The sequence below is a fragment of the Neomonachus schauinslandi genome, chromosome 6 (genome assembly GCF_002201575.2).
Source record: "Neomonachus schauinslandi chromosome 6, ASM220157v2, whole genome shotgun sequence".
Classification (NCBI taxonomy): domain Eukaryota; kingdom Metazoa; phylum Chordata; class Mammalia; order Carnivora; family Phocidae; genus Neomonachus; species Neomonachus schauinslandi.
The window spans coordinates 105,770,926-105,798,379 of record NC_058408.1 but is presented as its reverse complement, the minus strand read 5'-3'; the positions used below and the strand labels follow the sequence as shown (position 1 = coordinate 105,798,379).

The window sequence follows — 27,454 nt, the reverse complement described above, 5'->3', positions numbered from 1 at the left end:
GTTTCCTTCTTTTACCTTTAACTCCCCCGACCCCCACACAGCACACACATACCTGTGCACAGGAAAGGAGACTTACTCCCGGCTGAATCATTTGTGCCTTCACTTCATGAAATTAGCTCAGTACTGACCGGTTTGGTTCAGATTTGAATTTGCTCTTGAGTTCTTATCTCACGTGCGCAGCAGCTCCCTGTTGCCCCTCAGACAGGGTCATTAGACCAAGGGCCCTTCACAGGTTCCTTCCAGATGCCTGCACTCTGACCACAGCCCCCTGGGCCCTCGTGACTGGGTTCTGCCAGGCCCTCATCTTCCCCTTCTCTCCTTGCACTGTTCTGTTTCCTTTGTTCACTCAGGCTTTGAGCAGGCCCTGGTCCAGATTTTTACATGCCCAAAAGCATTCTTATTCAGCTCCTACACTTGATCGATTCTCTGGCTGGGTATAGAACTCTGGATTGAATTCTGTCTTTCCTTGGAATTTTGAAGGTCCTGCTCTCCTCTAGCCCTCAGAGCTATTGTTAAAGTGGATTTCTATTCCTATTTTCACATTGTTGTATCTGTCTTTTCATTCCGGATTGAGAATTCTCTGTTTTTGGTGTTCTGGAAATTCACAGTGGTACACCCTTGGAATGGGTCTCTTCATTGTGCTGGGTGCTCTGTGAGCTCTCTTCATCTGCCACCATGTGTCCTTCAGTTGTGGAAATTTTCTCGTGTTTCGTTTGGTTTGGTTTTTGGGTTTTTGTTGTTGGTATTGGTAATTTCTCACCTTAATTATCTCTGTTCTTTCTTTTTGGAATTCCTATTCATTGTGTAAGTAGAGCTTCTAGATCAGCTCTCTGATTTCCTTATTTTCTTTTCCCTGTTGTCCATCTCCTTATTTCTGGATTCCTTTTATCCTTTTTTTTTTTTTTTAAGATTTGTTCATTTGAGATAGAGAGCTAGAGAGAGCGCACACACATGAGTAGGAGGAGGGGCAAATGGAGAGGGAGAAGCAGACTCCCTGCTGAGCAGGGAGCCCAAGGTGGGGCTCGATCCCAGGACCCTGGGATCATAACCTGAGCTGAAGGCAGACACTTAACCATCTGAGCCACCCAGACGCCCCTCCTTTTATCTTTTAAAGTGATTTGTTTTATTGATTTTTTTTTTTTAATTTTAACTATCATTTATTTAGCTTCCAACCATATTTTCCATTGTTCTTATTTGTAGGTGTAGTTTTTTGCTTTTCGGGAGTTTTTTTGGGTTTTTTTTGTTTTTGTTTTTAAGATTTTTTATTTATTTATTTGAGAGAGAGAGAATGAGAGACAGAGAGCATGAGAGGGAGGAGGGTCAGAAGGGTCAGAGGGAGAAGCAGACTCCCTGCCGAGCAGGGAGCCCGATGCGGGACTCGATCCCGGGACTCCAGGATCATGACCTGAGCTGAAGGCAGTCACTTAACCAACTGAGCCACCCAGGCGCCCTGTTTTGTTTTTTTTTTTAAGGCTTCCTGTTCTTGATCTCCAGATACATCTTCTCTGTCAGACACAATATTTTTCATAGTTTTATTTGCTCCCTGAATTTTCTCCTTACTTTCATTTTTCTGTGCATTTGTTGTTTTCATTCTTTCATGCTGAAGACTTTCCTCAAATATCTGGTGGTCCCTGGCTATCCATTCAAACTTTTAGGAGTGAGACACCAAACACTGATTAGAAATGGAGCCTGTTGGTTAATGGGCTTGTCCCTTGATTGAGCTGCAAGCCACCATTTTTATTGAGGAACTGCCAAATATTCCTATCAGTAATGCTTTTCTCTAGGGAGGCTTGGTTTCTCCAGGGACCTGTGTTCCAGTCTCAGTCTCCCCCCACAGTGGTTGAGACCTGCTTGCCAGGATTCTGGGAGCTGGACAGGGAAAGGGGCCAAGGGCCACAGCCATGGAATATACTTTCCCTCATGACCTGCTTCCCAGTCGTTCCCATCTTTTTTGCACCTAGTATCCCCTGTCCAGAGCTCTCTAATTCCATTAGTAAACTCCCATCTCCCACAGGAAAATACTGATACTCCACCAGGTTTCCTTATTTCCAACACATACATTATCTGCAGCATCTGCAGAAGCTGATGGTATAGTTTCTGAGCCTTTCCAGACTCGTGGGTCCTCATTTCCACAGCCACTCTTAGGTATCCCTTCCCCACACTACTAAACCAGGTTCCTCTTGTTCACCCATTTCTACATACGTTAGAGTTAGGTAATTGGTGGGGCACAGTTCCCTCAATGGTGGGGTTTTTTAATGCTTTGGAATGATTTCTGAAGAAGCAAGAGGGTGTGGGCAGAAAGATCTCTAAGATGGTATCTTAGAACAAGAAGTCAGATGGCTCACTTTCTATTGCTGGCTTTCTCCGGCTGCTTTTTAGTGTTTAATATCAGTCTGCTTTATATTATAATTAGTTGGGGACATTACTTGCTCCCCACTGGGTTGTAAGGTCTCTGACAGGATTCAGTGAGTCTTGGTCATTTCTATATAATTTACTAGGAACTCCCGTGGTACATTATTATTTAATTGGATCATGACATGTTTTCTGAAGGTGTAAACTTATTTCCATGTAGTAGGCTGATGAACATTCATGGCCCTCTCTGCTCTACCTGCCAACTATTCTACAGCAAACCGTGGATTCTCCATTGGGATTGGTGATGTCACACCTGGTCAAGGACTGCTGAAGGCCAAGTATGAGTTGCTGAACGCTGGCTATAAAAAATGTGACGAGTACATCGAAGCCCTGAACACAGGCAAGCTGCAGCAACAGCCTGGCTGCACCGCTGAGGAGACTCTGGAGGTGCGTCTGGCTCTTCGGGTGGGTTAGCCACTTGGTCCGCGTGGGCTTGTGCTGCGAGCCGGAAGAGAAGGTAGCAGAGGGGAGGGGGAAGTCAACACCGTGGCTTTAGCCCCAGGTCAGCTCTGTGCTGCTTGGGTGTGTGCTCGTTCATTTAATGAGGGGCCTTCAGTCAGATCCATTACATTCCTAGCAGCTTTCATGTTCCTAGGTAGTACAAACATGGCTGTCCGCTCACTCGACCACATGGGGCTGCTCTTGTTCCAGCATTACACTTAGGCCCCTGCTGTAACTGGTACTCCAGTGCTTCTGCCCTATTTCTAGCATCTCTCCAGCAGAGACTGGCAACCACAGCTCTTTAAATGGATGGTCTTTGATGGGTCCCCTGGCTGGCTCAGTCCGTAGAGCATGCAACTCTTGATCTTGGGCTTATAGGTTTGAGCCCCACATTGGGTGTAGAGATTACTTAAACATAAAATCTTTAAAAAATAAAAATCAAAAGATGGTCTTCGAAAGAGACTTGGACACAGAAGAGGGAAAATTCAGAAAAGTCTGAGAGTCACATGCCTATCTGCTGCCCCCATCACCTTTGAAACTAGGTTAGCTGAGAACTGGACCAGCAAGTGTCAGAATCAGAAGGACCACCAGCCTCTGCGAGCCCTACATTTCTCTCTCAGGCAGCCTACGTCAGCAGTCTGACTGCACCAGGATTTTGCCTGGCTCTCTCCGGTCTCCGCTGCAGCCCCTGGCTCAGGGCTTTAACTCACCTAACGTGCAAGAATGGATAAGCAGTAAGAAATTTTCTGATGGAAGGAATTTTTTGTGAACTAGGAAGAAAGAGTTGTGTAGGCACTATTGACCATTAGCTCATTCTTAATCTCACTGAGTCTCAAGAGAGAGAGAAACAGAGGTTTCTCATTGACTTACCTGGAAAGTTACCTGGGGCTTCTGCAGTACTTGGTTTTCCTGGAACCTGACTCCTCACTGATTCAGCACCCTAAATTGTGAATTGAGAAAGGATAGCCTGTGGAAGAGCTCAAAGACTAGAATATTCTTAGAGAGTCACCTTATCACACGCTCTTAACTTGTGGAAATTCACATGTGTACTTGGAAAGTAAAAAACAAGAGGTAAATTTTATAATAGTACAAGCCATTCTCCTTTACTATATACTACATGTTAGCTTATACTTCTTACGTTTAAGCGGGTATGTATGTATACAGTAACACACAGAGACATATTATGCTGTAGGGCACTCGCTATACACAAAGCCATTCACATTCTGCCTTATGGGCCATTTAAGGGATTTAAAAAATAGATAAGGATTTTTCAGGGTTTTGTTACTAATCAGTTTTCTGCCTTAAGCACTGATTTTAGAACCTTGTGGGAAGTGTGGGTCTTCATAGATAAGGCTCGAAAACCTTAAGTGGAAATCCGACATCTGGCTTAAATTTTTTCAAATTTCATTCAGTGTCAGATTGAACATTGGTAGTCAGCAGAGCCCCCACGCGCCTCTCTTCCCCCCTGCCAGGCTCTGATCCTGAAGGAGCTGTCTGTGATCCGAGACCACGCAGGCAGTGCCTGTCTCCGGGAGCTGGATAAGAGCAACAGCCCACTCACCATGGCTCTGTGCGGCTCCAAGGGTGAGTGCACCTCCGGCTGCCACTGTCCCCATCCTCTGCATGGGCTGGCAGGGGTTGTGCCAGGAAATGTACACATCATAACTCCAGACCTTTCATTTCTAAGGGGATAGCTTTTTAAATCACATGTACAGAAAGAGACTTAATTATTTGCATGGTGGTAATTTAACTCCCCTGGAGGAACTTGTATAATCTGTGTGGATTTCAGAGCTCAGGGATGCTTCAAGCAAACCTGACCTTATTTTTAAAAAAATACTTTCTGAGCTAATGTATCTGAGCTAATATATTTAATGACGTGGCAAAACACTTTAATTTCAGTTATTTAGGACCTGAAAGCGTTAGCTTGCATGGTACTGCACTCAGATTCAAAACCTCCCTGCTTCTATTTCTGTAAATTTTTTTAGCAGAATGAAGTCCAGCTTTGCTGCCTTTCCCCCCAGGATTCTCCTTCCTGCCCCTGGTACACATGCATGCCCCCCACTTTCCCATTCCTGTGTCTTTCCTTCCCACTCTTCCGCTTACTTTGGAATTCCTCGTCCCTTTTCATGCCCAAATCATAGTGTCCTGCCACAGTTCAGCCTGGTCACAGACCCACCTTGCAAGTCTTTCCTCCAGCCCCAAAGTGCTCACTCCCTGCTGAGCTCTGCCCGCCCTCCTTCTGCCTTTGTTCTGTTACTGAGGGCTCTAACCTGTACTCTTCTCTTTCTGGCTCTTACTGGCCCTAGACCGGGAGCCTGCTATGTCATAGTCCTGTTTTATCCCACAGATCTGTTCGTACTTCAGTTAATGTTATTTTGGTAAACGAATGTTATATTCCTAACCTGTTTCCCCAGGTTCTTTCATTAACATATCACAGATGATTGCCTGTGTGGGACAGCAGGCCATCAGTGGCTCTCGAGTGCCAGATGGCTTTGAAAACAGGTCCTTGCCTCACTTTGAAAAACACTCAAAGGTAAGTGTAGTGGCTCAGGCAGAGCTTTGAAGGGCGACCAACGGCACAGGAGAGGAACCGGAGCGCGTGCTGCCAACTAAGGCATTCCTGGAGGAGGTGTTGTGAGGCCGGGGCTGCTCAGGGTCTTCCCTCATCCCCGACTGAGTCATGGAGGACCTTGTTAGACTCGCAGCTATAAAACTGGATCGACACCCGCTGCTTTGTTTTCTCTCTGAGGAGGAGGATTTCAGGGTCCTATCCAGCTTACGTTCAGTAATCAGAATGTAAGGTTACCTCATGCATGATCAATCTGTATGCTTACTTTGGGGGCACTGACATCAAAGTGTGGTGATTTTAAAATAGTGATGATAGGAACCACACTAAAACAGCCAGGAAATTCCAGACTCTTCTCTCGAGTTCTCAAACTCAGTTTTTTGGTTTGTTTGTTTGTTTTTTAGAGAGAGCGAGCCTGTGCTCATGCATGTGAGCAGGGGGAGAGGGGCAGAAGGAGAAAGAGACTCTTAAGCAGGCTCCACACCCAGCACAGAGCCTGATGCGGGGCTCAGTCTCACAACCCTGAGACCATAATCTGAACCAAGATCATGACCTGAGCCAAAATCAAGAGGCAGACACTTAACCAACTGAGCCACCCAGGCGCCCTTCAAACTCAGTTTTTAAACGACCCCTGGGTTTCATTGGCCTTGTGGTTTGAGCGCTAATATAAGCAGAGATAGACAAAGATAGACAAATCTGTGCTGGGCTTTTTCTGGAACTCAGGGGCAGACAACTATTAAATCTAGTTGAGGAACTTAGAGTAGATTTGGTTACTCAAATTCTGGATTTGGAGTCAGCTTTAATGGGAACAAGCTGGACTTGTTCCCATTAAAGCACAGATGCCCTAGCTGCTCCTGTCAGTGGGACTGCAGGGTTTTTGTCCAGCCCCTCCTGGGGAGACAGGACTGCTGTACTGAGAGTATGTGGGTACTGTCTGTATCCAGACAGCCCCAGGAACATTTTAGGGTCTCTGCCCAAGATCAGAATTCACTAGCAGTCAGACAGCCAAGTGGTCATTGGAATGGTGCCTGCTGTGTCAGTCAGGTTCAGAGTTCTAAGGGAGCCTGACGAGTTTGAGGGAGAGGCTGGGGGCATCCAGACTTTCTTTTTTTTTTTTTTTTTAATTCTTATGTTAATCCCCATACATTACATCATTAGTTTTAGATGAAGTGTTCCATGATTCATTGTTTGTGCATAACACCCAGTGCTCCATGCAGAATGTGCCCTCCTCAATACCCACCACCAGGCTAACCCATCCTCCCACCCGGCATCCAGACTTCTTGGTCCACTTACCTGCCACTGGCACTAGCACCAGCCCTGACTGGGACCTCACCCTCGCTTTTCTCTGGGAAGGATAGTTTATGCCAAGTTATTCCTCCTTTAGGAAAGGCCTTGTATGGGACGCCTGGGTGGCTCAGTCAGTTGGACGTCTGCCTTCGGCTCAGGTCATGATCCCAGGGTCCTGGGATCGAGTCCCGCATCGGGCTCCCTGCTCAGCGGGGAGCCTGCTTCACCCTCTGCCTGCAGCTCCCCTTGCTTGTGCTCTCTCTCTCTGTCAAATAAATAAATTTTAAAAATCTTCTTAAAAAAGGAAAGGGCGGGCGCCTGGGTGGCTCAGTTGGTTAAGCGACTGCCTTCGGCTCAGGTCATGATCCTGGAGTCCCGGGATCGAGTCCCGCATCGGGCTCCCTGCTTGGCAGGGAGCCTGCTTCTGCCTCTGACCCTCCCCCCTCTCATGTGCTCTCTCTCTCTCATTCTCTCTGTCTCAAATAAATAAATAAAATCTTTAAAAAAAAAAAAAAGGAAAGGGCTCGAAAGTCTGCCCCTTCATGAGCATGCACTGACCAGGTATTTATAGTCTAAAGGTGGGGCATTTTGTGATTTGAATGGGTTTTGAAGTTGTGGACCTTGAAGGTCTTTTTGTTTGATTCTTCTTTTTTCCCCCACCTCTCTTCAGCTCCCAGCTGCCAAAGGCTTTGTGGCTAATAGCTTTTATTCCGGTTTGACACCGACCGAGTTTTTCTTCCACACAATGGCTGGCCGGGAAGGTCTCGTCGACACAGCCGTAAAGACCGCTGAAACAGGGTACATGCAGGTAATTCAAAGAAATGTAGGCCATTTGCGGCTGAGTAGGACAGGATTCTGAGGATTTTGACTGCTGAGTGTTTACGTATTTTGTACATGAGCTGTGATATATCGGGTCTTAGTATTTAAAAGGAAAAATTGAGAAATGCAGGTGCCATAGAAACAAACAGACTAAAAAGGTAATGTGTTCACTTCATCCCATGTGCCTCGAGGGACTCAGATCAGGCTAGAACCACACACACCAAAGCTCTGCTGAGAACATGGACTGGAAGTGCATCCGGGGACACATCATGGACCTCACTGGGCCTCTGTGTCCTAATACATGAAGATGGGGATGATAGTACCTCCCGATCGCTGAGAGGACTCTCCTTCTCATGTGGCAACTATTTGTGTAACCCGTTATTAGGATAGTTTTAACTGACGCCAAGAATTTACTCCAGTGCCAGCAGATGGCTTGGCCACTTGGAGGGATGGCTCTTTCTCCATTGTTTGCACAGTTCCAGGATGATGGGCTCAGGGGGCCAGAAGGAAACTAGAGGGTTTCCCAATACCTATGCTTCTCCAACCGCCGTAAAAATACCCCGAATGGCAGAGGAGCGAGAACACATCCCGACTTTGTTCTTCCATAAGACCACAAGCAAAGGATTTCTTTTCATTCTCCAATTATCATTTTCTACCCTGTCCTCTATGATCTGTGTTTGTTTTTACATTTTTTCAATGTTTTTGTCTCCTTATAACACCAGATAAAGTTAAATCTCCCAGTTGCTGGGCCCTGCCCTCACTGTGGCTTTGTGTCCCCTCTCTCCCCGCTGTGGACCCCAGTTTGAGAAGCACAGCCCTCTGCAGGCTGGGAGAGCAGGACTGATAAAGCAGGGATGTGGCTGAGGGAGCCAGAACAAACAAGGCTGATGCGGGTGGGAGCGGACTCGAGTCAGCAGCCAGCTATGTCCATAAGCTCGCCTGTACGTGTGTATCCTCATCGATACTTCCCTTTTCGTTATCTTTGGATGGGAAATTGCCCTTCAGTTTTGGAGTGTGTTGCTTTTGTCAGAAACCCAACAGACTGTGAAATGCTTTTCACCACTCTTGCCAGAATGTTTTTTGACTTTATTTTTTTGACTTTACCTTTTTGAAGTAGAGAGTATGACTTTCCCAGAGCAGTGTGTTAACCTAGAACAAATTTGTTCTGGCATGAGGGATTTTTGTTTTGAAGTTGCCTGGAGGAAGATTTCGCTCTCTCTAATTCACTGAGCCACCGTCATATTGCTGGCTGGAGTGTTCTGCTGGTGGAACGTTCTCCCTAAGCAGATCTGAGGAATGGCTGCTGCCCGCCGGTTCAGACAGAATGCTGTCCCTGTTCTCTCTTCTTCCCCCTGTGTCCCAGAAGAGGGCCTGCACCTGATCCTCTGTAATTCATATTGAAGCCCACAGGGGTCCTGGATTAGGTTGTGTTTAGAAATGCAAAGCTGTTGCATTAATTTGTACCTTAGGGAGAAAGATAGGGAAGGCAAAACAGCCTAGGAAAACAGCTAGTGTTTGCAGAGTCCTTTGGGGGTGATGGGGCTTAAATTGCATGTACTCAAAAATACACTAGAGTGCGTGAGGTTGGAGCATATTTTAAATCCCCCTGCACAGGCTCTTGGGCCACTTTTGAGCTTGTTCTGAGTGTCAGGGGACTCTTTTTAAAAGAGACGTCTAATACAATGTTTTAACTGATGAAAGTACAGTAACCTTGAAACTTAGTGTTGCAGATCCCATCCTCTGCACATGTGACTAGCCCTCTCAAAGCAACTGAGCCTTTGTTTCCTCTCCTTCTCTTCCTTTAGAGGAGGCTCGTCAAGTCCCTTGAAGATCTGTGCTCACAGTATGACCTGACAGTCCGAAGCTCTACGGGTGATATTATCCAGTTCATTTACGGGGGAGATGGCTTAGATCCTGCAGCTATGGAGGGAAAAGATGAACCGTTAGAGTTCAAAAGAGTTCTGGACAACATCAAAGTAAGATTTAGCATTATATCTGGGGTTAGAGTGTTTCTGAGAATGTGTGTTTGGAATGGAGGTGTCCTCTGGAGTTTCACACACAGTTAATGCCTCAGTTATTTCTACCCAGCTACTGGGTTAGTATGTTTCTTCTTGTGTACTCTGCATAATTTTCCCAAATAGTAAGGGAAAGTAATTTTTCGGTTTCAGAGTCTAGCATTGGTAGTGATTGCACAGAAGAGGACTTTGGGTTTCTCTGTGTCTGGTGAAGCGTATTACTGGCCAGTGTTAAAAGTCATGGGTGTTGAGAAGTAAGCTTTAAACTTTTACGAAAGCACATACTTTAACTGGGAGTATAATTTAGAACAACTTTTTCAGAAGGTAGTTTGACAGTACTGATCTGAATTTAAATGTGGGTGTCTTTTGACCCAGTAGTTCCACTTAGAGAAATTCGCCTTACAGAAATGACCTAAATGTGCCAAGAGTGGTTTTCCAACGTCATTTATAATAAAGGCAAATCATCAGTGACGTATAAATCAAATACATAGTGATTTGCCCATATATTAGGGTAATATGCAGCCATTAAAACTTTGGGGAAATCCCATGAGCTTGGGGATGGGATTTTCACTCCTGAAATGTTTGGGTTTTTTTAAAACAACAATATATATTTTTAATACAAATCTGGGGTGGGGTGAAGGTTGTAATGGAACAATACCCATGGAACGGTACCCACTCTTCCACAAGTCTTCGTGTGGGGTGGAGTGGGGTTATCCTGTTTTCACCTTCATACTAAAGGTAGACTGTAAAATACGTTTTGAAAGAAAAATAATCACAGGTTGGTAAAAGCTCGAGCTGAGAAAAGTCATTTTGTCTCCTGTAAATTCTTTCACTTAAAACTGCCCCCCACCCTTGGTCGCCCCCATACACATCACACTATCTCCTTTTGATACTCGAGGCAGTCTTCCCGTGTCAGAGCGAGCCTGCGCTAAGTAAAAATGAACTGGTCCTGACCACTGAGTCGATCATGAAGAAGACTGAGTTCCTCTGCTGCCAGGACAGCTTCCTGCAGGTGAGTTCTGCTGGGGGGGTGCACCCAGCTTGGCCATCACCAAGAGATGGTTGCTGCGTTCCAGGAGGTGGATTTTATAAGCAAGGGGGGAGGGCATTAAGAGTGTTTCTTTGTTAAAAATTTCAGGACTGGCTCAGGCAAAATTTCACCAGCCAACATGAAGAATTTATATCATGTCCTTCTTAGTGTATGTCTCTCACTCGAGTGCCTCCTTCCTAGAAAAATAGTTCCTTTAGAGAACTGATTTTTTTTTTTAAAGATTTTATTTATTTATTTGACAGAGAGAGACACAGTGAGAGAGGGAACACAAGCAGGTGGAGTGGAGGAGGCAGAAGCAGGCTTCCCACCGAGCAGGGAACCCAATGCAGGGCTCGATTCCAGGACCCTCGGGTCATGACCTGAGCCACCCAGGTGCCCAAGAACTGATTTTTTTTTTTAACCTTGTCCCTGTCAACCCCTTTACCCACTTCCCCATCTTAAGGGACCAGCTCTTCCCACAATCATTGTGAATTGTAGTGATTTTTTTCCTAGTGGTGGTGTTTTATTTTTATTTTTTTAAAGATTTTATTTGTAAGTAATCTCTACACCAAGGCAGGGCTCGAACCCCTAACCCGGAGATGAAGAGTCGCCTGCTCTACCGACTGAGCCAGCCAGGCACCCGTAGTGGTGGTGTTCTAAATTGCTCTTCCTGTTGTGATAGTGTGGATCTGAAGTTCATTGATTAGCCAGCCTTCTTCTTCCAGGGTGCTGTTACCTTGATATCCTCTTAAGGTTTTTTAGTTTGTTGGTTTTTTCGTTTTGTTTTTTTTTTTATTTCACTGACCTGCTCAGGCATCTCCTTCCTGTTTATAATCATGGTTATGATCAAAAGCAGAGGGATACAGAAACCAGTAAATGATGGTAGCCTCAGTGTACCGATCAGTGACTCACATTCAGCACAGAATTGTCAGGAATCTTTCCCCTTCAGTATATCAGAAATGACAGCAGTAAAGCGAAACTTAAATGAGAATGTTTTAGTTAAGGAAGCTCTTGACCTCTTTTCATATGTTGGGGTGTGAAAGGGGAGAAAGAGACTATTCCAGATTTCAATAAGTTTAAAATCCAGAGTACAGTTGGGCTGAGTGCCTTTGTTTTGTTTTGTTTTGTTTTTATAAATTTTCTTATTCTTTTTTTTTAACATATTAGAATTGTGATTTGGTTTTTATACATGATTATATTCACTTATTTCCTTTTTTGTTTATTCTCAAAGACCTTAACTGAGACAGGCTATGAGAAATATAATGAGGTACCGCACTGAGCATGCTGGGAATGCTGAGCATAAGGGGTGAAGTCTGCAGCAGTCCGGCTGTTGGCCCTCCCCGGACTCGACAGGCTTCTGCCCCACTTCTGGCACACGTGGCTTCCCTGTTCATCACTCTGGCTCCTTTCTTGCCTTTGACAGGGTTTAACGGGTGCCCCCCCGACCCGCAGTGTGTGCTTCCTCAGGGAGTACTCCTTCTAGCCCTCAATACGTGTCACACACCCCAGAGATGACTGAATGTGTCCATGCCCTCCAGGGGCTCAGAATCTAATGAACTCAAGTCCAAAATCCACTGGCCAGAACAGCTGTGTCTGAGCCCCTCATGTGTTCTCCAGCCCAGCCTGTGCCAGAGCTGAGGCCCGCCGGGGGCTGCTGCCCATGCTCGCGGATGTGCTGTGGAGTGAGTGTGAGAACGTAACTGCTGGTTAGCCGTGTGATTAATTGCCTGCCAGTTGCCATGTTGTGAGTTCCTCTTAGTATGCATGGGTTGGTTCAGCTGAACTCTTAGTAGCTTATTTGAGTTTTCATTTCTACAAAGTGAGCTTTTTTTTTTTTTTTTGACCTAACTTTCAGAAAATCCACCCTAACTTTTGTGTAAGGAAAACCGTTCCTTTCAGCAAAGCCACGGGAAGCATGTCCATTTGGGTGGTAGCTGAAAGACCTCACTTCCAGTGCCCTAAGCTGGGGGGTGGTTTTCAGTGCGTGTCCTTCTCTCCGCGCGGGCCGAGTTCCTCAGATGAAAGTCCCCTGGGTCTCCTCAGCCCTGGGCTCTCGCTGTGCTTCCACTGTGCCGGCAGTGGGGCGGCCTTGGACACCTGGCAGTCAGCAGCTCGCCCTGAAGAACACAACCACAGCTAGACGAGGAGGCTGGGGGAGGGACTCAGCAGTGCGGAAGAGGTTCTCTGCTCTGAGTGACGCAGAGAGGGCAGGAGGTGGCATCGGCTGTGAGTGCCCTTGCTGAGCAGAGCCGCGCCAGGAGAGACTGTCCCACTGCCCCCTGCAGTCTGGGCCCCACCTCTGGCTTGCAGTCACTGACTGCCTAAACGTGTGGTCTCCCTCTCACAATCAGTAAGTAAACCGGGAGAGCGTCTCTTTAAGAAGAGTTTCTTGAAAACGTTTCAGCTCTTATAAATTAATAAAAGTCCTTTCTGTGTAGAATGATGACGGAAGGGCACAGTACCCCTCAGGAGTTGGCCCACAAGAGCAGTCGTCACAAGAAAGCTACAGTCATAAACGGGATAGAGTATGATAGACCTCAAGCAGCCCCTTGGTTAGCTGGGCCCCGAGGAGAGAGAAATCACCAGTGGGCAAGGATGACATTGCAGAACCCCTTGCCCCAAGAACAGTCTTCAGAGAAAGCATCTGACTTCAAGGAGAGGCCTGTCGCCTTGGCCAAACCCGTGACCTCCCTGAGCCCCGCAGGGCCCTCCACTCCAGAGTGATAGGGTTAATGCCATGCCACCTCACAGGGAGGTCTCACCCCGCCAGGCAGCAGCTGACTGGGGACAGCCTATGAGCCTTGGACCATTTGGATATAATAAGCTAAGGCCATTTAAAATAAGAACATTATTAAGTATTAGCAGTTTTTGCTTTCAGAGAACGTAGTAACTAGAAATTGCTAGGTGGTCTCTGGGAGGCTAAAGAGACTTATTATTGCAAGGTTAAGGTAGAAGTGGGCTTTAGGAAGTTTTAAGCTCTCTGTGGGTGCCAATAGGGTTTTATTTTTGTAAGAGTAAGCTGCTGGTTCCATCTGCTTTAAAATATTTGTTTCAGACAAAACAGACATTTTCAGCTATGTGATACAGACGGAGGAGACTTTGGGTAGGGGGCATGTAGGCCTTCTCCTTGGGGTCCCTCAGCCTGCCTTGGAATGGAGAAGCAGGACTTCCCTCCACCCTTGGGCTGTCCGCGTGTGTGGATCTGCCCTCAGCCAGCCACACAGAGCAGCTGGGTGCCTGCACTGACCTTTAGAAGTGACAGTTAAGCTCACTGCCACTGTTATTTGTCCAAAGTCAGTGAGGGAAATTATATTTCCAGGAGGGCTGATGAGGCGAAGTGTAGTCTAGCCACTCTCGCCACATTCTCACAAACACCCTGGATCACACTAGAGCGGCTGATCGCCAGCCCCCAGGCCTGTGTCACAGCAGCCTCTGAAGGATTTTGTCACTGCATGGCATGTGCCATCCACTCACTGGGAAGTGCTCTTAAGAGTTGGTCCCACAGCGCTTGACGTCTGAGCCCCGGGAGCAAGGCTTTGATGGACGTAGCTCACTAAAGCCCTGCACCGCCTCCGTAAGTCCTCCTTGAGTGCTGGCCAGTCCTGGTTCTAGATCCTGGCTCCTGGGGTGACCACTGGGCTGGTTTATGTCTGAGATACACCACAAATTTTAAAACAGATAGGTTTTCCACTTTGAGTGATTACCAGAAAATGTAGGTCCGTGGCCTCTATGCCTGCCCTGTGCTTCGTCCACATGATGTCCTTGTCACCTTCCTTGTTCCATGTAGTCCCTATCCGGGGTTTAGAGTGCTACTCTGCAATACAGAGGGGACCGCCAGACACTGATGTTTCATTCCCAGCCTGGTTTCCAGGAATCCTTACAAAGTCCTAATTGTTGGGAAGGGCAAGTGAGACGGGGGGGGGATGGGGGTGATGCAGAGGTGAGGGTCAGAGAGAGAAAGAGAAGCAGGGATTTGGGCGTGTCTTCTTTGAAATGAAGGCAAGCCGAAACCGTGTGTTTGAAATGTATATAGCGTCTTCAAAGCTGTGCTTTAGCTGGTACTTCAGTTGATCATAACTTCAGAAGAAAGCCTCAAACATAAGCCCGTTTAGAGACTCCGAGTTTATAAATGGTACAGTTCTAGCTGTTCAGAGCTGGGTGGATGCAGGCAACACGTATGCCCGGAGAGCAGAGGAGATGGCGGCGGTGGCGGCGGCGGGCTCCCCTGCTGTGGCCCCTGCTGGCTGGGTGGGGGGCCGCGTGGGACGGGGTAGAGAGGGCATCACTAGCCATCGCAAAACTGGCGGGCTCATCGCACTACCGAAGTTTGTAAAACACACTGCCATCCAGATCCCCAAGAAATACACAACTGATGTTTGCCGTGTATTCTCTCAGGAAATAAAAAATTTCGTCCAGGGCGTTTCTGAGAAGATCAAGAAGACCAGAGATAAATACGGCATCAACGACAACGGCACAACAGAGGTAGCACCTGGCTTCCCCGCGGGCTCGGGTGCCCCCGACCGGCTCGGGTCCCACAGCCTGACCCGCACACTCGGTTTCTGTCCCTGCAGCCGCGTGTGTTGTACCAGTTGGACCGGATCACCCCCACCCAAATCGAAAAGTTCCTGGAGACCTGCAGGGACAAGTACATGAGGTACGGATGCTGATTTTCCTGGACTGCCAGGCAGGCGTGTGGGGTTCCCGTCCTTCCCGTTTCCCCACTGGAGCGAGCTCCTGCACCAGCTCCGCTTATCCACTGCCGGTGTTCGAGCAGGTGCTGTCACCTCTTCTCTTAGGCGCTCCGGTGGGGAGGCAGGCTGGATGTTCCAAGATGTGGAAATAATTGCGAAGACGTTTCTAAGTGTCTTCCCCACCCCCCCCCCCCCCCCCCCGGAGTAGCTCCCAGCATGCTTGGCGGGTGCCGGCTGCACTGTCCGCCGTCAGCACCGTTTGTTAGCAGAACTCTTGGCGCTTCTCCAGGCAGTCGATGTGTGGGCCCAGTCACTGCACGCGGACCACAAGTAGCCACACAGTGTTCACTTCCATCATCGGGCCCCTGTGACTGCTGCACTCCCACCCCACCCCCGTCTGCACCTCTGGCTGATCTGTGCCAGGTTCTTCCTGTCACAAGCACAGCCTGGCTCATAGCATATTCCCTCCTGACCCTGGCGACACCTGCATTTTTTTTCTGTTGAAAGGAGATAACCAGCAGCCTCTTCCCAACAGTTTTCTGGACTATTCTTCCATACCCTTACCTTCTAGGGCGCAGATGGAGCCAGGATCTGCGGTGGGCGCACTGTGTGCCCAGAGCATTGGGGAGCCAGGCACCCAGATGACCCTGAAGACTTTCCACTTTGCGGGCGTGGCCTCCATGAACATCACCCTGGGTGTGCCCCGGATCAAAGAGATCATCAATGCTTCCAAGGCCATCAGGTGCCTGCCCCCATCTCCCATCTGTTCTCATGCTGCCTGTCGTGTTACTCTCTTACCACGTGTGGTTCTGTGCTGGGCAGTATTGTCAACTCAGGCGGCATGCTTGTCTTCTGCAGATCCGGGTTTTTAAAAAACCCACTTGAGAAAAAATAAGTGGAAACTGGGTACAGTCACAAGTGAGACAGTGGTTCTTTGTGGCCACAAGTCACGTTAAAGAGAGAAACATGAAGAATGACTGGAAAGACTGTATCTATGTGTCTGTGTAGATTTAAACTTCAGATGTTGTTATTCCCAACTGAAGCTTGACTGGTGAGTCTGTCACTTGAGCTGTGGCCACAGTCTGTGACTCCCTAGTGGTTTCATGGTAGGGTTTGTAGGTCATCTGAGACCGGAAAAGATAGAAATGCATGACAGTGCGTTCTGTGACCTCATCATGATTCACCTGTGATCTGAATCCACCAAAGTGGATTCCAGGGCATCCAGGGAGGGAACATGGCGCTTGGTTCTAGAGCAGCAGCAGTGGGCATCCAGGGTAGCAGGAGCTCTGCTGCCACCTCCAGCTGGCCCGGCTCTCTCCCGGGAGTGCATGGTCAGGGGACGCCAGCCAGGACAGGGAGGGCAGAAGCCGGTGGCAAGTGATTGGCAGGTGTCCTGGCGAGGGGGTGATGCGGGCGGGGCGGCGGGGTGGAGGACGCTCTACTACACGAGCATGGAGGGTCAGTACAGAATCGAAACAACTATACCTGCCGGGACCAGAGAGGAAGAGATAGGCCCACTTGGTCAGGAGGAACGTTCCAAAAATCGTCTCATTCACTGATGATTGCCGCATGAGCTCTAAAAATAGAAAGTCTGGATAAGAATGTCTGTGAAGCCCCCAGCGAGTGCTCCGGAAATTGCAGTGGCCTTTAGCCCTGAGATCCCAGTAGCGCCTGGGCCTCACGCAGCAGCAGCCTCCCAGCGGGCTCTTTGCCGGGCTGTAACCGCCGTCCCCGCCTTCTCTCAGCACCCCAATCATCACGGCACAGCTGGATAAGGACGATGACGCGGACTACGCTCGCCTCGTGAAGGGCAGAATTGAGAAGACCCTCCTGGGAGAGGTAAGATGTCCGTCTTGGTGACGAGAGCTCTAGAGCAGCAGTGTGGCAAGCCCGCGCCTAAGCCCCAGCTGTGCTGGGCCTGCTGGCTGTGTGGTCACGCTGTCCTGTGTCCCCCAAAACGAGCAGCGCTACACGGTGGCTGTGTAACGTTCTGGTCTGCTGACACGACAGATTTCCGAGTATATTGAAGAAGTGTTTCTTCCGGATGACTGCTTTATCCTCGTCAAGCTCTCCCTGGAACGGATCAGACTTCTGAGACTGGAAGTAAGTCCCGTCATTAAATGTGGGCAGGAGGTCATCCTCTGTGAGTCCCAAGATGGGCGCCGATAGCCTGGGGCAGGAGCTAGTAAGCCAGGCACGAGAAGCACTGAGGAGGCTTTGTTGGGTTTCTGTTCTGTGAGGGTCTCTACCGTACCTTCCCATTCTCTCTCTCTGAACCTGAACCTGACACACACGTTCCCCTCTAAAGACACACAGGAAATTTGTTGAAACTGTGTGAGGCCACGGTGGCTGGTTGCTGTGACACAGTATTAGAGGGTCTGGCAGGAGCGTGGGGCCACCTGTTTCTTACTCACCTGTGGGCCCCCAGCTCAGCACCTGGCTGGCTCGGCGAATGTTTTTGTCTGGGTGGACTAGTCTGGCTTAGTATTACTGGTGTTCACAGACAGGTAAGGAGCAAGAGATTGCAGCCTTTCTCACAGAGCAGCTGAGGCACAGGTGCAGACTGAGTAACTTTCTGGCACCTTCCTCTTCCTCTCAGGCAGTTAACACCCATCCTGGCCACATTGTGTCTCAGCCCGCTCTCTCAAGTACCAAGTCCGTGTTGCCCATAGACTGTCATTCCAGAACTGAGCAGCCAGGTCTCCAGGCTGGGGGCTTCTCTAGCCTAGCTCTGGCCGCCTGCCTTATGGCTCTTGTACCAGAAGGACTGGGTTGCATCAAGGCCTGTGGCCCGTGAGCAGTTGTGGTGAGGTCAGGTAAAGGGGAGGCTTCACTGACACACAGATTGTCCTGCTCTCCAGGCCCCCGCCTCCTGGAACCATCTCGAAGCCTGTGTGTGTTGTTGTGAATGGAGCATGCATTTTCAGTGGGGGCAGAAGTTGGGGGTGAGGGGAGGTTGTGAAGAAAGTCTCCTCTGTTTATAAGTAAAGTAGATATACTTATGCGGTACATAAGCAAATACACAGTATGTCTCGTGTTAAAATTTTACATGGTGAGGAATGAAATTAAGGGAAAAAATGAGGCTTGTCAGGGGGCAGTGATGGAAAAAGGCCAAGAAACACTGGAATCGAAGCCTCCATCCCTGTCAGTAATGTCCTGGGTGCGTGGCCCGTGTCTGGCCACCTTGCAGGTGAACGCTGAGACGGTGCGCTATTCCATCTGCATGTCCAAGCTCCGCGTGAAGCCTGGCGATGTGGCCGTTCACGGCGAGGCTGTGGTGTGTGTCACCCCCAGAGAGAACAGCAAGAGCTCCATGTACTATGTGCTGCAGTTCCTGAAAGAGGATCTCCCCAAGGTGAGTCAAAAGTCCCCTCTTGGGGCCCCCACCCAGCCTAATGCCTGGAGATTTGTAGAGGGAGAGACCACGTTTACATCTAGCCGAATACCCAGGTGTCAGGCAGCCTAAGGACTGTGTCACTACAGAGACTGAGGAGGGTGTCCGTTTCTTCTTTTTTGCCACATCCTTCTGGAATCAGGTTTTTCTCATATCTGCCCTGCCACACCAACTCTGCCTGTTAGATTCCTGTCTGTTCTCCGGTAAAACTGACGTAGACTGTGGTACGGCCCCTGTCCTTGTGCTTTCTCCCTAACCCCAACAGCACATGGGCACTTTTAGGTTTGGTATGTTCCCGATAAACCCCGCTGAGAAACGGGGCTGGTCAAGGTGACAACCCAGGCATGACGTTCCCAGTTCTCACAGCCTGTGTGGTTTCTGAGGCTACCGGGGTGGGGGTGGGGTTGCCGTAGGCACCGCCGGGCCTTGAGCCTTCTGTGTATCTTGAGTCCAGGTGGTGGTGCAGGGCATCCCGGAGGTTTCCAGAGCTGTCATCCACATCGACGAGCAGAGCGGAAAGGAGAAGTACAAGCTTCTGGTGGAGGGTGATAACCTGCGGGCGGTCATGGCCACCCACGGTGTGAAGGGCACCCGCACCACCTCCAATAACACCTATGAGGTACCGTTCACACCCAGGGTCACCTTACGGTTGTCCTGGCACACTTCTCTGACACTGCCGTTTGCTGTGGGTCTACACGAGAGATTGCCCAGCAGCCCATTTCTGGCGGAGGGCCCAGAGTGTGCCGGGAAGCTGCCAGGCAGAGGAGGACGTGGGGAGGACTTGGGCCAGCAGGCTGGAAGAGGCTGCTTCCACTCATCCTGGCTCTCTGTAGGTGGAGAAAACTCTGGGCATCGAAGCTGCCCGGACAACGATCATCAATGAAATCCAGTACACGATGGTCAACCACGGCATGAGCATCGACAGGAGGCACGTGATGCTGCTCTCCGACCTGATGACCTACAAGGTTCGAGGGTAGGGCGCCGTGCGCCGGGCCGTCTCGCAGCTGCCTAGAGAACACCCAGCTATAACAACTGCCACGGAAAGAAAATAGGATGTCACCATTGCTCAAACACCAAGCATGGGGTTGGGCTGGGTGTTGTGGTAAAACTCCAGTATGAAACTTGCAACCTCATGGCAGGAGGTGGGGGCGTTATTATTTTTGTCCTTATTAGAAATGTTACCCTAGAGCAAAACCGGCCATTGCCAAAAGCCCAGGGATTTCCATGGAAAACCGAGGTGTTTATTTCCTTTTCAACCCATTCCTCATTTCTGTAGCCATTTCCAGGTAAAGGATAAGTTACCGTGATCTGAAGGGGAGGCTAGGTGGGAAATGAGGTTGGTCGTTTTCTTTCTCTTTTCGCACAAAACCTATCCGTTCCCTATAGTGGTACGCATGCGCCGTAGCAGTGCCCTAAGGTTTTCCCAGTGCCTCCCCGTAGGAACCTGTCCCTGATGACAGAGCGGTCAGAACTGGGTGGGGAAATGACCCATTTCCTCCGCCCCTCAGGAGAGGCTGTCACTTTTAAGTCTTGCCTCCTGGTCTTAGTCTCTCTGCACGTATCGTGTTACACAGTTGCAGTGAGTAGTGGACATGGCGGGTTTAATCCTGTTTCATTTAACTTTATGAGTATTTTCCATGTCGCATAGTTATTATAAATATACTTTTTTAATGATGGTGCGGTGTGTGCTTGAATGAAAGCACAAATTTACTTAACTCTTTCCCTACTGTGAGGCTTTTAAATTATTTGAGTTTGGAATTCTTTGAGCCATAATAAACATCTTCAGAAGTACGCTCTCTTTTAAAAGTTAGGTTTTTAATTCTAGCTCTCCGTTCGTGACTCTTTCTTCCAACAGCATGTGGTTGGGAATGGAAGGATCCATGTTGTCAGTGACTGGTAGCCCCAGGGGGACGCCAGTGGGACAGATTGCTGTTAGGGTCCTGGCCAGACCCGAGACTGGCTTGAACAGCTGCTTGGCCGATTTGGGCTGACTCTGTTGAGGGGAGGCAGGGGGTGTGGTTTGCTCTGGGCTTCTGTAAGTGGTGTGAGTGCCACCCTGACTCCTCCTCCCCCGCTGCAGGGTGAAGTCCTGGGCATCACGAGGTTTGGCCTGGCCAAGATGAAGGAGAGTGTGCTGATGCTGGCTTCCTTTGAGAAAACAGCTGACCATCTCTTCGACGCGGCCTACTTTGGGCAGAAGGACTCCGTGTGTGGTAGGTTTGGTGTTTCTAGGACCTTCACCAGTGGGCCTTAGTGGTTTGTAGCTGAGACCGTGACTAGGGCTTCCCAGGAGGTGAGGAAACTGAAGTAGGAATAAAGTCACAGATCACAGAATTGGAAATGATCGATCTTTGATCTCCAAAGCCTGGCTGTGGCCCCCTACATTCCCCCCTCATCTTTTAGAAGGCTTCTCTGTCAGTACAGACAGCTTCTTGGGGCCAAGAAGAAAAGATGAACCCTGGGCATCAAGGAATTTTTCTAGACCTTGGAGATACAGTCGGCCAGTCTGATCCTGCCCCCGCTGGGTGGGTGGTGCCAGGGCTGACAGGAGGGAGCAGCATCCAGTGGCCCTGCTGTCCTGACCCCTGGGGAAGGATTGCTGCCGGGCCCAGCACCTTGCATGCACTGACCGCAGCACATCTGTAAGGGACAGGTATTAAACCCTCGCACAGGTAGAACAGGGAACAGCTTGCTGGCTGACGAGTCTCACCCACTGGCCACCTCCCCACACCACACAGCGCATCTCTGATGGCGGCCTGGGAGAGAAGAGCTGTGGCGGGGCCGTCACAACAGGGCCTGCGGCCCGGCTGGCTCTTCCCTGGCTCCCGCACCAAGTGCCCGCGGTCCTCTTTCCTTTTTCATGCAAGACCCTGCAGGCCCGAGGTGGCAGTCTGCAGGGGGCTCGGTAGCCAGGCCAAGGTCATATACACATCTGGCCCAAGCACAGATTCCCAGCCTGGCCGCCGTCCCCACCACCAGAGCTCTGCTTCCTAGCGGCCATTTCCTGTCTCGTCTCCCAGTCTTACATGGATTTGCCAAACGTGCTGGTCAGGTGGGGCCCCGGTCAGGGCACATGCCTCTGCTCTGTTCCTAGAATTGACTTTTTCTCTTTGCAAAAGGGACACAGGTTGCAGATAGAGGAAAAGAGAAATTACTACATCATTTTTAAGATGATGAAGGGTCAGAGGAAAGAAAAAGGGAGCAGAGATTGGGACAGGAGAACAGGACACGGCCAAGGCAAAAGTAAGAGTGAGTGTGCTTGACAGTGGAACTAACATCCAGCACCTGCGGCCCTGCCACCGGGATGCTGGGCCCTGCAGCCCCACACGCTGCCGCCTGTGTCCACCACTGACCTCCTCGGGGCCTGCATGGTCACCCCGCCCCCGCTGCGAAATCTTCCGCTTCCTCGTCCTTTACAGTGTTGTTAACTCAGTGTCAGCCCTCAGTCCGTGTTGGTCTTTAGCGTGGTGGTTTGTCTCTCTGGTCTCCTGATAGGACAAAGCCCAAAATATGGTAGGCAAGCACTCGCTTGTTATGGAACCAGAAGTCTGATCCAAAGCTGGAGTGGAGTTCGGAGAAAGAATCTGCTCCATTGCCTTCTTCCTGTCTCTGCAGGGGCCTTGCCTTCCCATGTGTCTCCCATTAGGGCTGTGGGTTTCCAAGGCACAGGCGTACTGTTAAGCCTGACCCAGCCTTGACTCCTGAGCATAGGGAACCAGTTTCTACTGCTGTTTCCAAGGGCACTGGTCTCTAACGTCAGCCAGTTTGCTTTTCTTCCAGGGCCCCAGTTGAGGAAACACTGGGTGGCAAAGTCGGGTTCCCCGGGCATCATTCAGTGTCCCTGCTGGCTGCATTTAGTGCTCTGGAAGGCGGGCCTACGGGGCAGCTGTGGCTCACTGCGAGGAGAGCTGCGGGACGGGGAGCCCACCGTGTTGAAAAGCCGTCTGATGCCCTGTCTGGTTGGTTTCAGGGGTGTCTGAATGCATCATCATGGGGATCCCCATGAACATTGGAACTGGACTCTTCAAGCTGCTGCACAAGGCCGACAGGGACCCAAGCCCTCCCAGGAGACCCCTGATCTTCGACATGAACGAATTCCACATCCCCCTTGTCACATAGTCCAGGGAGGAGGGGACCGTTCCTGACCCCAGCTCCTTGTCCCATCTGGAAAGAGGTCGAGACTGGCAGCTGACCCAGAGAGCTTGTGCTCCCTGGGACAGGCCTTGATATCCCCACCGTGCCGTCACGCCGAGAAGGCCTCCATGTCCCCGGGAGCAGCTCGCCCGGGACCCTGATCACACCACAGTGCCTGGTCGGGAGAACTGAGGTTTGTCTCTTTGAAGCCCTAGCCTCACCAGGAGGACCCGGTCAGGCGTCTTTGCTCATTCTCACCTCACCCTTCCAATCACTGGCTTTCAGGAGTGTCACACCATGACCCAGAGCCAGCTGTAAGCCCCAAGACCAAGGCCTGTTCCTGGTTTTTCTGTTCCTCAGTCATGCTCGAATCTCTTCATGTGGCCTACTCATGTAAATATTATCACTGTTATTTATTTGTTCAGTTTGAAGAATTTGGAGTTGTTATTATTATTTTGGCTTTACTTTTGAAATTTGAAAGCAAGAGGCTATAGAAACCAAGAAAGCCAGCATTGCAGTGTCACCGGAAAAAACTGGTTAAGCAGATGGGACCGCCTAGGATTTGTAACTAAGCTAAAACCATCATGAGGCCCAAGCTGCTCTGAAACATCTTTTACAGACACCTCTGACCACCCCACTGTTTTTGTCTACCTCTGACCTCCATGGGGGGAGCCTGCCATGTGACAAGAGCAGGACCCATTGCTCACGGCCGATAGAAGCCTTGCCAGAGTTCGGAGCCCGCGGCGGTGGGGACGGTCAGTGTGTGTGGAGGTGATGGGTGAGGCTGGTCCAGGCCCCTGCACTGCCTGGGTGGTGACCACACCCCCCGAGGTATCCATGTGGCTGCCCTGCCTCCACATCCACAGAGCAAGCAGGGCAGGTGCAGAGCTACGGCCTAAAAAGTGCCCTGGGGGCAGAGGTGGGGTAGGGCCTTTCTGGGTAGAGGCAGGGGTGGAAGGGCCACTCAAACAGGAAGGGAGGAGGCCCACGTGGGGGTGGAGAGGGAACAGAGGTGGCGGCGGAGAGGGAACAGAGGTGGCGGCATGCCCATTGGGCAGTAGCAGGCGACTGGAAGAGTAAATCGGTAATGATCGAAAGCACCTGTCAGGCCGGCAGGAGACCAGCAGGGTGTCCCAGGAAGACCCCACAAGGCTTGTGATGGGGGTTTGTGCAACAGAGAAAAGAAATGTACACAGCTTATCTTAGCAGAAGGGTTTCGCTGCCAGAGACCGTGATTCTTTGTACTGGATTTGCTCCGTAAGATTGGGCCAGGATCACGGATAAGAAATGGTATGGCTGCCACTCTTTACTCCCTCTGGAGAATGTTCCGTGAAGCCTGCCCTGCCCTTCCCTATCCGGAGCCAAGTCCCACTGCTCTGGCTCTTCCTTCCTTGCCAGGGGGCCTTGGAAAACCAAGGCTGCTTAGTTGGGAATGAGATGATGGTGAAAGTGCGGCTTTGACCCTACCTTCTGGCTCCATGCATCTGGGAAGCTCTACTTCTAAAGCAACATCGCTAATTTCTCTCATATCCAGCCCTTGCAAGAAAACAGCCGCCCAAACTGAAGAGATGTGAGTTTGTTGTTGAGGGAGAAGATGGTTTGGCTGATTAAAGAGGTGGGTGTGGAGGGGGGAAAAAAAAGGTAGACCAGGCACTTACAGAGTTCAAGTTGTAGTGCAAAGAATCACATTTTGCTTCTTGGGACATTCTCTAGCTGATTTCCGAAGTTCTGAGTTAATGCTGCTAAAATACTTCATGTAACCATCTGCTGTGGGGTCTGTGTTAGAATGAATGCTTTCTCTCCCATCCTGATGGGATTCCTGAATTCAGAATTCTTGACCTGAACCTTTGGCCATTCTCTGGTTTAAAATTCTGTTAAAACTAATTTGGCCCTGGGGTCTCCCTGCACCCATGAGGTTGATTCAGGAAGTTCTCTTAAGGTGAAAAAGTGTAATTTTTCATGTTCCATATCCCCCCCCCATGCCCACCCCTGTATCTCTGAACTGAGCTAGCCTGGTTTGCAACACAGATTAAGCCTGTTACAGGGGCGCCACCTGAAACCTCACCACGGGCCTCGCTTCTCTCGTACAACCTGCGAAGAGCCACAGTACCACAGCTGCCTTCCTAAAACCTGCCTGGGGAATAAGCCTCGGGCCTGCTCAGATCCAGAACTACGAGAAGGCACACGAGGGCCGTGGGAGGAAGGACTCCCAGAGTGGGAGGGAGCACCGACGCCCGCCTTCCTCTGTGTGCCGCGTACCTGAACTGGGGAGGGGAGCCGGTGTGCGCCACTGTGAGTAATAAAGACGGCCCCACCAGGAGCCTCATCCTGTTTGAGCAAGGCCTCTGGGTGCCGACAAGCCCGGGTGAGAGGTGTGTGATCGTGCTGCACGCAGGCAGGGGGCGGGGGTCGATCAGTGTGTGGCATTGCGGGGACGGAAGGGTTACATGAAGCAGTGCACCCCCCAGTCCGAGACCATGTGTCCTGCGGGCGAGTGTCCTCGTAGCCCTGCAGCCCTGCCGGGACCCCAGGCAGAGGCGGCGTTGCCTGGCGAGCCCTGCTCTGTGCTCCCTGCCGTGTGTGTGCTGTAGGTGGGTGTGCAAATGGGATGGGATGATCTGCTGCCCTGGTGCTGGGCTTTATGCAAGCACAGAACTCAGACACCAGATCCAGAGAGCAATGTCTTCTCAAGAGTAAGCTCCATAGAAGGTTGGGATTTTACTCTGGCCCTGTTGAGGAAGAAATAAGAAAAATACATTTTAACGGTCTCATTCATTAACAAATTCATATTTATTCTGACTAGTCATCTGTCCAGTCCTTTGCCCTTTTTACGTCTTTTGTACAAGGGGATTAAAATAGCGATTGACTCAGTGACAGCCCCCTGCTTGTTCAGCGCTTTGGGGGTGGGAGAGACATTCTGGAGTCTCCCAGTGTCTGTGTTGGAGTCAAATCATGGTGCTGTGTCTCTGTTTCAGGGTTTATCCATGTGTATTCACATTGATTCATGTCTGACTGACACCATATGATGATTATTTTTCTTGAATTTTGGCTGCCTCTAGACAGAACTCTACTTTTTTAGGAAACCTGAAATAAGGAAAACTTACTCTACATATAACGGTAGCAGTTCATCCCTGTGGGTTGTGAAAAAGGGTGACTGGGATACGAATGGGCTCCAGCTCCTACAATAATTAATGTCCCCTGCCACAAGCCCACCCCTCGGGTGCTGGAGGTCAGCAGTGAGCTCTGCACCCCTCCCCGCCCCTGTCATGTAGCTAATTCAAGCCCAGTGGGACACAATGCAGTATCTCCTGGAAGTACCACCTAGCTGGGATCAAGTGCCTCGCCTAACTGTTCAGAAGTTCGGTCAGCGAATAAAGGCCTACTATGTTCTAGGTACTAAAAGAGCAGTAGTAAATAAAACTGGTAAATCAGATACCAGTACATCTAAAAACAAGTCTTCAGCAGAAGGGACAGAGCCAAGAGGTGGTAAATCAAGCCTGCAAATATGTGTCCAGCACTGTCTAGGGTCCCAACTACAGAACTGAGGGTCTTGGGGGGTCTGGCACCTCCAGCTCACTGGAACAAAGAGAACGGTCTCTCGGCCAGCACAGCCCCTGGTTCCAGCCCCTCTGCAGTGCCCTTCACACCGCTCATTGGCCTCCATCCCTTGGACTGGGGTTCTAGAGGGTGGGCCCTGAGCAGAGGACACAAGGCTGCAGTCACCGGGAAAGGAGGCTCCCATACTTACCCCACGTTCCATGTACAGTGTTCATAAGCAGACATTTAAGTCCATGAAGGTTTGCTAAGCTTCTGCTCTGTGCCAGGTGGTGTGCGGGCCTCAGAGAAAATCCCTGCATGCATGGGGCTTACCATCTGGTCAGGGTCAGCTTGTGGTTAAGAGCCTGGTTTCTATGAACAGACTATCAGAATGCAAATCCCAATTTCCGCTTTCTGTCTGGTGACCTTAAACTAATGATTTAACCTCTCTGCCTCATTTATAAGGTAGGAATGCTATTTAGTGGTACCTGACTCCTAGGGTCGTTGTGAAGTTTCAGTGTGATTTTGCATATAAGATCCAAGTACGGTGTCTGGCACAAAGGACACACTCATTAAGTGTGTTTGCAGTTATGGTGACCATCAGTACTTTTACTAGAAAACATGGTCTGAGAATTCAGTACCAAAACCCAAACTCGGGGCGCCTGGGTGGCTCAGTTGTTAGGCGTCTGCCTTTGGTTCAGGTCATGATCCCAGCATCCTTGGGTCGAGCCCCATATCGGGCTCCCTGCTCGGCGGGAAGCCTGCTTCTCCTTCTTCCACTCCCCCTTCTTGTGTTCCCTCTCTCACTGTCTCTTTGTCAAATAAGTAAAATTTAAAAAAAAAAAAAAAAAACACCAAACTCTGGATCCTTTTTTTTTAAGAGCACCTGCAAGCCTGTTCATAGTGGGGGGAGGGGCAGAGGGAGAGAGAATCTTAGGCAGGCTCCACAGTCAGCATGGACCAGGGCTCGATCTCACAACCCTGAGATCATGACCTAAGCCGAAATCAAGAGTCAGCCACTTAACTGACTGAGCCACTCAAGCGCCCATAACTCTGACCCTTTTAAGTCACCCAGATGGAGCTGTCTTTTGTGGCCTTGGGGATCCAGCCTCTCGATTCACAGCTTCT

At 49.9% G+C, this 27,454-nt stretch overlaps 1 protein-coding gene across 1 annotated transcript in view; it reads left to right on the top strand.

Moving 5' to 3' along the window:
• Positions 1-27,034, top strand: part of POLR3A (RNA polymerase III subunit A) — a 51,574-nt gene extending 24,540 nt beyond the window's left edge. The window contains exons 16-31 of the mRNA XM_021699664.2: positions 2,627-2,799; positions 4,326-4,437; positions 5,268-5,386; positions 7,377-7,514; positions 9,331-9,501; positions 10,439-10,552; positions 14,966-15,052; positions 15,142-15,224; positions 15,833-16,003; positions 17,007-17,100; positions 17,272-17,364; positions 18,452-18,616; positions 19,110-19,274; positions 19,489-19,620; positions 20,736-20,868; positions 22,626-27,034. Of these exons, the coding sequence (XP_021555339.1) occupies positions 2,627-2,799; positions 4,326-4,437; positions 5,268-5,386; positions 7,377-7,514; positions 9,331-9,501; positions 10,439-10,552; positions 14,966-15,052; positions 15,142-15,224; positions 15,833-16,003; positions 17,007-17,100; positions 17,272-17,364; positions 18,452-18,616; positions 19,110-19,274; positions 19,489-19,620; positions 20,736-20,868; positions 22,626-22,774 (2,099 nt within the window). The 3' untranslated portion in view covers positions 22,775-27,034. The remainder of the gene's footprint in view (positions 1-2,626; positions 2,800-4,325; positions 4,438-5,267; positions 5,387-7,376; positions 7,515-9,330; positions 9,502-10,438; positions 10,553-14,965; positions 15,053-15,141; positions 15,225-15,832; positions 16,004-17,006; positions 17,101-17,271; positions 17,365-18,451; positions 18,617-19,109; positions 19,275-19,488; positions 19,621-20,735; positions 20,869-22,625) is intronic.
• The last annotated feature ends 420 nt before the right edge of the window (positions 27,035-27,454 follow it).